This window comes from Onychostoma macrolepis, chromosome 19, assembly GCF_012432095.1.
Source record: "Onychostoma macrolepis isolate SWU-2019 chromosome 19, ASM1243209v1, whole genome shotgun sequence".
NCBI lineage: Eukaryota > Metazoa > Chordata > Actinopteri > Cypriniformes > Cyprinidae > Onychostoma > Onychostoma macrolepis.
In genome coordinates, this window is record NC_081173.1 from 12,535,066 (window position 1) to 12,547,359 (window position 12,294).

The 12,294-nt window shown below is 35.0% G+C and overlaps 2 protein-coding genes across 3 annotated transcripts in view; one reads left to right on the forward strand and one right to left on the reverse strand.

Moving 5' to 3' along the window:
- Positions 1-56: 56 nt before the first annotated feature.
- abitram (actin binding transcription modulator) lies at positions 57-2,195 on the forward strand. Its single transcript, XM_058752905.1, has 6 exons — positions 57-231; positions 398-449; positions 1,055-1,184; positions 1,320-1,396; positions 1,484-1,553; positions 1,654-2,195. The coding sequence occupies exons 1-6, from the start codon at positions 165-167 to the stop codon at positions 1,786-1,788; spliced, it is 531 nt and encodes a 176-aa protein (XP_058608888.1). The 5' UTR covers positions 57-164; the 3' UTR covers positions 1,789-2,195.
- Positions 2,196-2,622: 427 nt separating this feature from the next.
- The window catches only part of ctnnal1 (catenin (cadherin-associated protein), alpha-like 1), a 63,715-nt gene continuing 54,043 nt past the window's right edge, over positions 2,623-12,294 (reverse strand). For both annotated transcript variants that reach the window (XM_058752904.1, XM_058752903.1), the window contains exons 11-19: positions 11,164-11,314; positions 10,273-10,310; positions 10,134-10,184; positions 9,081-9,235; positions 8,777-8,825; positions 7,171-7,227; positions 5,963-6,082; positions 5,202-5,285; positions 2,623-4,013 (exon numbers count right to left, since the gene is read on the reverse strand). In XM_058752904.1, the coding sequence (XP_058608887.1) occupies positions 3,849-4,013; positions 5,202-5,285; positions 5,963-6,082; positions 7,171-7,227; positions 8,777-8,825; positions 9,081-9,235; positions 10,134-10,184; positions 10,273-10,310; positions 11,164-11,314 (870 nt within the window). In that variant the 3' untranslated portion in view covers positions 2,623-3,848. The remainder of the gene's footprint in view (positions 4,014-5,201; positions 5,286-5,962; positions 6,083-7,170; positions 7,228-8,776; positions 8,826-9,080; positions 9,236-10,133; positions 10,185-10,272; positions 10,311-11,163; positions 11,315-12,294) is intronic.

Here is a 12,294-nt window from a genome sequence, read left to right on the forward strand (position 1 = left end):
ATACCACAACTTACTGTAACCGGATGTAAATTCAGAGCGGACATTTTTTGTGTAACTTGATTTTTCTTCCGGTTTCAAACATCACTGTTTAAGATGTGATCAGACTGCATCAGCCTCTGTAATATTTTTCTTTTGTTAATTGAATTGCTGTGGTGGATGCTGACATGGAAGATAGTGAAAAGAAAGCCCCATCAGTAATCGATCGTTATTTCACCCGCTGGTATAAAACTGGTAAGATGTTCTGATAAAGTTAATATTGTCTGCTCTTGTCAGTTGTTTTTACTGTAGCTCAATGTATGTTCAAATTAGCGTTCCAACGCGTTTTTTTTTTTTTTTTAATATATACTTTTTAAAGATGTTAAGATTAATTGCTGTGTTGGTGTAAATGCTTATGTAGATCTGAAAGGAAAAGCATGTGAGGATCACTGCATTCTACAGCACTCCAACAGGTAAATATATTAATATTCTCTTCACTGTGTTATTTTCTTCAACTACGTACACTTTTACAGTTTATTTTATTTAAACCAGCGGATAGAAGCGTTTTGTTGTTGTTGATGATGAATATCACATTATAATAACTATTTTAGAAACTTTATTTTTATACACTCCAGATGTGTTTCATGTATATATTTTAATCCAAAAAAAAACTGGTTTGTAAGGATCGGACAAGAGTTGGTCGAGATACAACTATTTGAAAATCTGGAATCTGAGGGTGCAAAAAATCAAAATATTGAGAAAATCGCCTTTAAAGTTGTCCAAATGAAGTTCTTAGCAATGCATATTACTAATCAAAAATTAAGTTTTGATATATTTATGGTAAGAAATTTACAAAATATCTTCATGGAACATAAGCTTTACTTATCCTAATGATTTTTGGCATAAAAGAAAAATCTATAATTTTGACCCATACAAGGTATTTTTGGCTATTGGTACAAATATACCCCAGCAACTTAAGACTGGTTTTGTGGTCACATATGTCCGCTCTTTATTTTTCTATACTTACCTCTAAACGTACCTTTGCTGTGAAAACGTAACTCTGTTTCCTTCTTATCAGGATATGCGTCATCACACTTGCAGAGTCTCATCCTATCCTTCAGAATGGACGAAAAATCAAAAACATAAACTACCAGATAAGTGATGGATGCAGCCGTCTGAAGAACAAGGTGTCTGGGAAGTCAAAGCGAGTGAGTACCTTTGCCTTTAATGATTTTCATACTGTAAATACACACAGTCAACACAGTAATGATTGTGATAATTACTTTTATATCTTAATTTACACTTTCCCTGAACATTATCAGTAAATATTATTTATTCTGCAGGGTGGTCAGTTCCTGACAGAGTTTGCACCACTGTGTAGAATAACGTGTACAGATGACCAGGAATACACCATATTCAGGTCAGTTGCACAGATTGTCACTTGATAAACATCACATTGAATTTCTACAATCATAAAATGATGTCAGTTCAACTCATATTTTCCCAGCTGTATCAGAGGACGTCTCCTAGAAGTAAATGAAGCCATTCTGAACAAGCCAGATCTGTTATTGGAAAAGGTAACCACCAGTACTGCTTAAAATTTTTTTTTTTTAAACCTTTAACCTTTTCCAAATTTAAGACCACATGTGTGAATTGTGTGTTCTTTTTTTGGCACAGCCTTCCACAGAGGGATACATTGCAGTTATATTACCTAAATTTGAAGAGAGTAAGAGTGTCACTGAAAGCCTTCTGACCAGAGAACAATATGAGGAGGTTCTGACAAAAAGAAACCAACAAGAAGAGCCTTGCTGAGATCAACTTGCACTTTGAAGATGCTGACTGACTGCTGAGTCTGCTTTGAAGAATATCTACTTCAAGCAGGTGTCTGCCACTTACATTTCAAAAAACCATCTTGAGAAAATTTGAAGAAATGAAGACTTGTCCGCTGGATCCAGAGCTGTCTTGGATTTCACTGGAGCGCATTTTGTTGGACCACTATTCATGAGATACATAACAATGACAGTGTCATGGGTATTGTTTAGTGTTTAGTTTATTGTTTCATTAAGAACTGGTTTCATTTGAGAAGTAACAGGTCTGTGTCCTCACAGACACATTGTTTCCCTTCTGGTTGCTATAAAACTGCTTATAGCCCTAACTTTTTGGAGATTGTTATGGTTTAAGTTAATGCTAAATAAAGGAAATGCTCCCTTCTGAGTGTATTCAACTGGCTTATATGTTTATGTTTTTATTCAGTCAATTTCTTTTACACAAACTAAGGTCAGTGCTCTCAGAACAATTAACAGCAGTCTCGACATTTTGTCATTTTCCCAAACAGATTGTACAGATTAAAAAAAAATAATTACATACATTTACAAAACATTACATAACATAAAAACTGACTGACCAAAAAACGTACATACAGTGGTGTATGTAAACTTGTATTTTAATATAGCTGATAATATAACCAACAGAATTTCAATAGTTTTGATGTTAGTATGTGCTTTTAATAAATGTATTGATTGAAGATCATATGTATTTCATCATGAGTATGTTTCAATAGTCTGCTTGGATGGCCTTATTTTGGAGGAATGTATAAAATTTAATACGAAATGTTTTGTGCATAAATAAATCACTCAAACATAAATATGTAAGAAAAATAACATATATTTAGATTTTTTTCTGATTTCACAATCATTCAATGGTCCAACACTAATACAACTCAAGGTCATAGCTGCACAATCATCTCTAAAGCTTATGGTTTGACTGACTGAAGTATAAATCCGAGGAACGTTTTAGCAGAGTATCGACTAGCATGTGTGTGTGAATGGAAACCCAATTCTGAAGAGCATTTTAATCTGGGCCGTACTAAAAAGTTCCATACACGACAGCCTAAGCTATTGATTTATATACCGTCTCACTCTAACCTTTTAGGTTAATGTACCAAAGCTTGACTTATATTGTTAGGACTGAAGTAAAAATACAAATCACAGTGACCTACAAGGCAGTCAATACTATTACAAGGCTTTCACTCTTACGCAAGTACATTTAAAGGGCCAGTTCGCCTGAAAATTAAAATTCTGTCTTTATTTACTTGCCCTCATGTCATTCCAAACCTGTATGATCTGCAGTGGAACATAAAAGATGATGTTTTGAAATACGTTTCAACTTTTTTGTCTGTACAATGAAAGTCAATGGGGTCTGAAACAACACTGGAGTTTTTTTTAGACTTCAAAATCACTTATTTTTGTGTTTCACAGAAGTCGGGTTTGGAATGACATGAGGGTAACGATAACAGAATGTTCATTTTTAGGTGAACTTCCCTTTGAAAGGAACTGTCTTTTCCTTTGTCATCGTCCTTCAGAAATGCCTCTTTGGAAAGCAACGTTCCCTGCTGTAAACACTCAAACTTTTTCATACTAATATATCCAAAGTCACTGAAACAGTGTCTCTTGCACAGCACTGAGCAGACTGCCCTGTGTAGGAAGATGATTAAAACTGGATATATTTGGCATCAACTTGAACATGAGGCAGTTATGTTAAATACAGTGTGCAGAGTTTTTTTGCATCAAAACTTTTATAATGTACACCTCAATGTTGGCTAATCACGAGAAACGCAGCTGAATATTCGGTTAAAACCGTAGCTTATTACCAGCCATTACACTTGAAAGAGTCGCATAATGACTTAAACACATGCAATGAAGGTTTTTTTTTCTTCAATATTTTTTGGTATCTGGAATGAGGCTGGTAATGCTAACGCTATCGTACATCACAAAGCGAATGGGCAGAAGCACAAAGAATGGCACGTTGTGGGTGAGTGCATTGCCATGCACTGTGTGCGCGAGAACAGGCAGAAGCGCCTTTGGTTTTCAGAACTATTTGCTCTCCAGGAATGTTAGAGTGGCCATGTGCTGCTCCAGGGATTTGACCCCAAAGCCATTGGAGCCTTTGCCATTCAGAGTTTCCTCGCTGACGGTCGTGCTCAGCTGCTTCTCCCTCCAGTGCTGAGGTGAAGCCAGACAGCTGCGTTCTGATTTACACTGGAATTAAAGGTAGAAGATACAGTTTAATACAAACATGCTCTAAGATTTGATTGTGCACATTCTTATAACTGATAGAACAGAACATAAATCACACCAAAACATTAAATAATAAGTGAGGGTGCACAATATATCACATAAAAAGAAAAATTTATTTAGAGCTTTTTAAGTTGATTATTAACATTCAATATTGTATGTTTATGCATGCTCATTTCCTCAGTTTTTAATTATCTTTGCTGTAATCTAACACTCTTTAAAAGTTCATCTATAATAACAATTTAATCAGCTAGATTTTTAATATTGGTGCATCCATGACATAATAGCGCAACACTGTTTCCTAACCAGCATGGAGATACAATTTTTTTTATTTTACTACGTTTGTATTTTAATATTTTCTGTTGCCATTTTAATTTTGGTTAAATTGTTAGGAATTGTGTTGTGTGCTTTTGTATTTTTTATTTATTTTTTAAAATGTCTATATACTTTTTGTTAATTTTATTTCAGTTTTAAGTTTAGTTTTTACAAGCTGAAATAAAACAAGTTTAAGTTTTTTTCTATTTTATTTCAAGAAACTAGTTTTTTATGGTTTTAGTTTAACTTTAACTTTAACTTTTGTATAACTAAGTTAACTATAGTAAGCCTGGTCTTTATCACAATGCGTTCCTTTACATGTAAATCTTTTTTGTCATGCAATGTACTGCAATGTATCCCTTTTTTCTTTTTGTCCTAACTAACCACAAACAATATTAAAATTCAGGCTGATACTGCTAAGCTGATAATTACTGTCTCGATGGCAGATAGCCATTATAATGTACAGTATAAAAAAATGTATATTCATTTTGAGATTTGCTAATTTACATTTTAAAAATGTCATCAAATTTGCGCTGAGGGCATCCCGAGTTCGAATCCCGACTCGAGGACGTTTCCAGATCCCACCCCACTATCTCTCTACCTCCCACTTCACTTCCTGTCAGCTCTGATCTGTCCTATCATAATAAAGGCAAAAATTCCAAAATCTTTAAAAAATGTCATCAAATTATTATTATTTTTTAAGATTAAGTGAGTGTTAGATGGCGGCACGAATGTAATCTAAATATAAAAATAGAGATAATGAGCAAACACAATTAAATATACATTATCAACCAATACGGATAAAATTAAAAAGTTAATCCAGATGTTGCTACCTACCTTTCTGATGAGCTTATTACAGATGGGCAGTAAATAGACCACCACTGTCAAGATGCCTTTGGTATTCTGTATGGATGAGTCGACCTGAACGAAACAAGGAAAACAGATGGATCATTAGCTGACTAAACTACCCAAAATACAGTTTTGCTAACAAGTACACCATGTACACCCACATTTCAGTCAAGCTATCATTTTGCAGCGACAACAACCTATATATTTCTGACAGGTGATTCGTGGAACAGACTGGTTCACATATAATAAGTTTTTGCGAAATAATATGCTTGGAAACCACGCGAGGGCTCCTGAAAACATGCTGGGAGATCCTGATTGAGCTTGCTTTTCCGGAGCTTGTTTTTTTGGTTCCACAGCACGACGCAAACACAGCCTCTATAAACCTATTTAAACCTGCCTCCGGCTGTGACCTTTGCTTTATCAAAACAGAAGGATGACCCTGGACAGCATGCCATTTTATCAGGTTAAATGGAGTCAGGAAATAGAGTACGGTCAGTGTCTTTGCAGGAGAAAGATTTATTATCTAATCACATGTGGCAGTGACCTGTGACTTTAAACTTTAGTTTATATTGTTCTCTTTAAATGTCTAAATTAAGATGAATCGATATAATTTGAATCCTCAGATTCTAAATCATGAATTTAAGTGCATTAATGGATTAAACTGTCAAGTCAAACAAACAAAAACCCTACTCATGTCTGCTCCATTCACTGATGTACAAGAACAGTCTGTAGCGGTTATACTCTATTACCTTCTGAAAGATGGCGCTCTTGCCCTGAACCGGAGTCTTGGCACAGACCTGCAGCTGTTGACATGCGGCTGACAGCTTCTCAGTCTCAGATAGAATAAGGATTCTGTCTTCATCCAGCAGCTATAGCACAGACACAATATGTGGCCTTAACATTTAAAGTAGAACATTTGAGAGATGAGCAATCTAAACAAACTTTAACAGAGCAGCTCTTTTGCTTAATATAAGGAGAAAAGGCTGTTTTCAACATTGATAATAATAAGACAAGTTTCCTGAGCACTAAATCAGCATATTAGAATGATTTCTGAAGGATCACGTGAGAGGATGGTGAGTGGATTAATGATGCTCAAAATGCAGCTTTGCCATCACAGGAATAAATTACATTTGAAATTTATATATGCATACAAAACAAAACGCCACTCTATCTATATCTATATATCTATATCTATATCTATATATCTATATATCTATATATCTATATATATATATCTATCTCTATCTCTATATATCTATCTATCTATCTATCTATCTATCTATCTATCTATCTATCTATCTATCTATCTATATATATATATATATATATATATATATATATATATATATATATATATATATATATATATATATATATATATATATATATCTATATCTATATCTATCTATATCTATATATCTATATATCTATATCTATATATATATATATATATGTGTGTGTATGTGTGTGTGTGTGTATGTATAGAGTGGCGTTTTGTTTTGTATGCATATAGCATTGCTTTCCTTTCTACGATCCTTTCAGGACTTCCTGCGGCAACAACAAATTTAACAATCTAATAGCCCTAATTGAGACTTTCACCCAAAACTGCATTACAGGTTTGCCAAAGTGAGGTAATTGCTGAATTTGAACTGATGGATAAATAAATGGACGTAAGCAATTTGTATTAGCCGTACTCTGCTTGCAGCTGGGGAAATGCATTGTGGGTCAGGCATGTTTGAGATTATTAATCACACCGTGCAGTGCACCACAAGTGTCAGGCTCTGTGATTATGGATGAGTGACCCCTGTTGGGCCCAGCCAGAGCAGGGTTAACTAACACTGATAGCCACGTCTCTGTGGTCCCAATGAGATGGATGGCAGTCATTACAGTCTTTTATTTACAGGCAACTAATTAAACTGTGGTATATAAGGCCCTGGTGGGCATGTGGGTGCGTTACCTGTGTGGAAAGAGAATGGAGGATGTGGCACAGCTGGAGACCTTGGTCTGACAACACCTAGAAAATAAATCCATAATGTAAGGCTTTACTCTGTATCAGAGTAAATGTTACACAACTTGAATGAAGTTAAAGGTGCATCAAGATTTTTTTTTACATTAAAGAAAGAAAAACCTAAAGAAATTAATAGCGCAAATATACATGTACATATGTTTTTCCTTGACATGTCCTGGCTGGGATTAAAAATTGCCTAAAACAGATGAGTTTTGGCTTTGTTTTCATACTTGCTAAAGGAGACGACTTGTAGTCTGACCAATGGCATGTAGCCACTGTATATAATCAACCAATCGGGGCATGTGATCTACAGAGCCGATACCCAGACATTTTAGGCAATTTAAAATTCAGGACATGTTTAGGACAAGTGGATGTATGGCCACCCTAATGTGCACTGACACAAGATAAAGACTCAGGTCAGGTCACACTTTCAGTGGCCTAGAAGAAATGTATTCTACATACAGGTCTGTTCACACCAAGAACAATAATGTTCGGTTTCTTATGTGCATGTGCAGCAGTTTTGTCATCTGCTGCTTTAAATGCTCAAACTCTTTCTGATTGGCTGTAAATGTTTTTATCATTCATCAGCTGGTAAATTGATGTGAAAGTGATTCCAACAATATTGTTTTTAGCGTTATAGAACTTTCCTATTCTTATAGAATTAGAATGATTATTAGAGTATTATATTTGCAATAATTCCAGGCAGCCATTTCAAGCATCTAATACCAATTCCTACCTACCTGAAATCTACTCACAAAAAATTCCTTTAACATCTCACTGATATTGAGGACTGAAGTCGCAAGAAAATGACAAAAGTGGCATTTAGTAGTCAAATCCAATTATTAGTGTCATGCTGTCATGTCAAAATTATCGTAATTACCAGAGTAGTTCAAAACCACAGAAATTGTTTGTTACTATGGCAATGCTCATAATGTCAAAATTGATCCATGTAAAAAAAAGAAATCCTTAATCGCTATACTATATCCTCTAGCACAGTCTTGAAGAAATCGAAACAGGTAACACTGGGGCATAAACATATGAAGCAACATATGGTCACTGCCTTCTGGTTATTTTTACATGAAGTCACAACGATCAAGTGAGATAACTTGAAGACTTTATGCTATTTCAAATTATGAGTTTCCAAGTTGTAATTGTGTGTTTGACGTGAACTGTTTACTAGTAGGAAACCCATAATTATGGGAATTGCAACATGACGTCAATGCAGCGAAGGCTATAAAAAGAGGTAGACATATTAAAGGAACTTCGCAGTGCTGTTCTGCTGTGACATTGAACAGGTAAGCTCGCTCTGTCAGATAAGAGGTTGTGTTTGGGTGGAGGCCAGTGTGCCCTACTAATAGAACGAAACGCTGCCTAATCAGCATTTCCTCCCCATTCACAGCACACATCCTGCTCTGGATCACTGTATCTCACAGACAAATGACAGCTGGCTTTAATAATATATTGATCCATCTTTTCCAGAGGATTAATTGCTCTTAATGGCACCTTCAATAGATTCAATTAAAAAACCTATGAGAGAGAATGAATGCTGGCGTACCTCAGCTTGGTGGAATAGATCCAAAGTTGTCTTCAGTAGGCCTTCCCCCCTAAATCACAGAGTGCAAAACAGCAGAGAGTTAATGAAACATCCTTAGAAGATCCATAAAACCAATTGTGTAGGTTGACAGAAAGTGCAGTTTCACAACAACATGGTTTTGTCTTCTGAACAGACATTTTTCATAAAGCTTCAACTTTCCAGCACGCAGCATTTTAATTTCCTGTGTAATATAACACTACTCGAACCAATCTGATAATCTGATAAACGGACTATGAAGTTTCTGAGAAGGTTTCCAGTGGGTTACCTGGTGAAGAGGTACATGGAATACGCCATGCTGGATATGATCTGACACAGCCGAACCATCTCGTGGTCCTGCTCGTCCCAACGCTCCACCTCTGAGTCCACATCTGAGGTGAGGAGACACAGTTCCAGCCCAAGCTTGGCGATGGTGGTTTGCTCCTGAATAGATCAACATTAGAAGACTCTTCAGATCATGGCGACAAGGATACCTTCAAGCAGAACTAAATACTGACAAATTACAACATTTTTACTTAAAGGTATATAGCAGAAGTTACAGTAACTAAGAATTTTCCATTGCTTACTGAATTTTAAAGTGCTAAAAAATAAGATATCTTATATATTGCATTTTCAAGCATTAAAAACATTCCCACACTAAGAGATTAAACTATTAAAAATAGTTTTCAGTATGTGGAAAAAAAGCTGAAATTAAAATCAAATATAATTATTAGATGAAAAACTAAAACTTTAAACCTTGCCAAATTTTTATTAAACTAATAAAAATTACAAAAACACAAAATATTACTACTTCTATTAAAATGACAGCTGAAAATATCAAAATCTAAGCTAATTTAAAATATTAATAAATTCTATAGTATATAAATAATAGTAAAATAACAGCACACAATTTGGCTAAGACTGTTCTAAAAGTTATAGATGCAACGAATTGTGGTTTAGACTTTCAAATGTTTTTTTTTTGTGAATTAATACATAAAAATAAACAAATAAGTTTAATCACACTTAGGCTTATCAGTTGTGCATTTTAGTTCTTTAAATCTTAATTAAGTTCAGTTGTAATGTTTTGTGAAGTCTAGGTCACAGAGTTTATCTCGAAAATTAGGTTTTGGGGGTCATGGACTGAAAATGCAAATATTGTAATCTACATTTGGAAATGAAATGGCAAACATCTATATGATTGTCTGGACAAAAATTACAAATAAGGTCAAGAATAGAGCTTGATGGAAAATTTTCAACCCAGTCTTTTCCATCTGACAGACAAAAATGATCATTACTTCATCTTTTTTGTTCATACATCATGTTTTATTAGGAGAAATTGTACCTCTGCGTCAAGTTTGGCAGCCTTGACTGTCTTCAGGTTGGCAGAGTGTTTCTATAAAATAGATGAATCAGTAAATAATGAAGGACATGATATGGTAAGAGAAATTTGTGATAAAATCATAACTGCTTGTGAGACTTACCCCTGGTCTGGGTAGAGACAGATATGCTTTCTTATCACCTAAAATGAGGAAGACATTTTAAGTATTAAAACCAAATATATCTATATACAGGACACTATAAAAAAAAACATAAAACTTGGTTCAAATACATGTCTAGCTGTAAAATGGCTGTGGATAATGATGTGGATGAACAGATACAAAGGCAGGATCGTGGGGGATGACAGTTTGTTTTGGGAAATATCTCGGTCGGCTCTGATGATGACTGGGAGCCTCTCATCTGGAACAAAAACATCTCCCCAGGCACCGGGTTTCTGTCATGTTACTGATGCCTTCCTTCAGACTCTGACAAATTTCGTTACCACATAAAGCTCTTTATGTGCTGCCGTGAGAAAACCAGAGTTTCACTAGGAAGAGCCACCATCGCTCAAACGGATCCTTGAGCGCTATGTCCAAATACAGATGAGTGAAAGGACTTTCACAGACCTGTAATCTCACTGCGGACGCAGCAATGCGCCCTTAACCTTGCCTACAAAGATTTATCCAGCCTCTATTCAATTACCTCATGTGAGGGATGTGGATGCAGTGTAAATGTCAAAGCCGCACATCTTTAGCGGCCGGAAAAGATAGAAATCTAACCACGAGGAAAAAGACCTTTAAAAACCGATATCGCTGCCCTGCCCATAGGCATGAACGAATACATTTTGTGCACCTGGAAACACCTGCTACTGATGCATTCAAAGCACCCACGAAATCCAGATTACAATATTGTGGTAAGTACTGTGGTAAATGCAGATATCCTACATACATAAGGGTCTTTCATATCTTGGGCTGGAAAAAGAAGTTGTTTGAGTTTGAAGTCCTAAAAGTCAGCCTACAAATTGATAACATTACTGAACAGCTTGACTAACGCACCTCTGCGGCCCTCAAATACATCGTTGATCTCCTTCAGTAGGATAGCCATGTCGCACAGCTGGGACTCCCAGGCCTCGCAAAATACATCCAGGTTTTCTTTGGCAATCTTGCTGGTGGGGTGCAGCGCAAGGGTCTGTGCTGCTGAGATGATCTGAGAAGAGAAATTGAGGGGAAATGTTTTTTAACACTATTTTCAAGAACTTTCTTGCCGTTTTTCAATGCAGGACCATTCAAAAGTTTAGGGTCACTGTGATTTCTTTTTATAAAGCAATACTTTTATTCTGCAAGGATGGATTAAAATCATCAAATGTAACAGTAAATACATTATAATCTTAAAAAAATTCATATTCATCAAAAAAAAAAAATGTACCACAGCTTTGCTATCACAGGAATAAATTACATTTTAAAATATGTTCAAATAAAAAAACTGTTATTTTATTACTTGAGTATATATTTATTACTTGTTTTACTATATTTATGTTTAAATAAATGCAGCCATGGTGAACATAAGAGACTTCATTCAAAAACATTAAAAAATAATTTATTATGTATTATTTTATATTATATACATTATAATGCATTATTTTATTATATGCACTACCCTTTATTTTTTAATATAAAATAATGCAATATGCATGTATATTTATTTTATTTTTATAATTATTTATTTATTTTTTGCATGAGAACCTTTCCTGGGTGCATAGATAAGAAAACTTGTCTGAAGTAATGGCTGCCAAAAACTCAGTATTGCTCTCACAGGAATAAATTACATTTAAAAATATGTTCAAACAGAAAACAGTTAGTTTAAATTGTAATTATAATTCACAATATTACTATTTTACTGTATTTTTGATTCAAAATAAATGCAGCCTTGGTGTCATAAGAGATTTCTTTCAAAAACCTCAGTTTACTGTAATTTTTGATGTGACTGCATAATTCGACTCCTGTGCAGCATCTGAATATCAATATTCATCGTTAGTTTCTGTCTAGTGTCCCACAGCATAAATGCACCATCTAACTCTGTCGGCAACTGCATAATTATGATTTACAGCTTACTGGGAGGATGTTTCAAAAAACAAACACAGCGAAGCAGAGCTCGTCTCCGCTGAGGGTGTGGATTCAGCTGGTAAT

Excerpts from the sequence above, each read along its gene's own strand:
- abitram (XM_058752905.1), top strand. The coding sequence starts at position 165 with ATGGAAGATAGTGAAAAGAAAGCCCCATCAGTAATCGATCGTTATTTC. Across the intron at positions 450-1,054 it reads ATTCTACAGCACTCCAACAG|GATATGCGTCATCACACTTG; the intron begins GTAAATATATTA and ends CCTTCTTATCAG. Across the intron at positions 1,185-1,319 it reads TGTCTGGGAAGTCAAAGCGA|GGTGGTCAGTTCCTGACAGA; the intron begins GTGAGTACCTTT and ends TTTATTCTGCAG.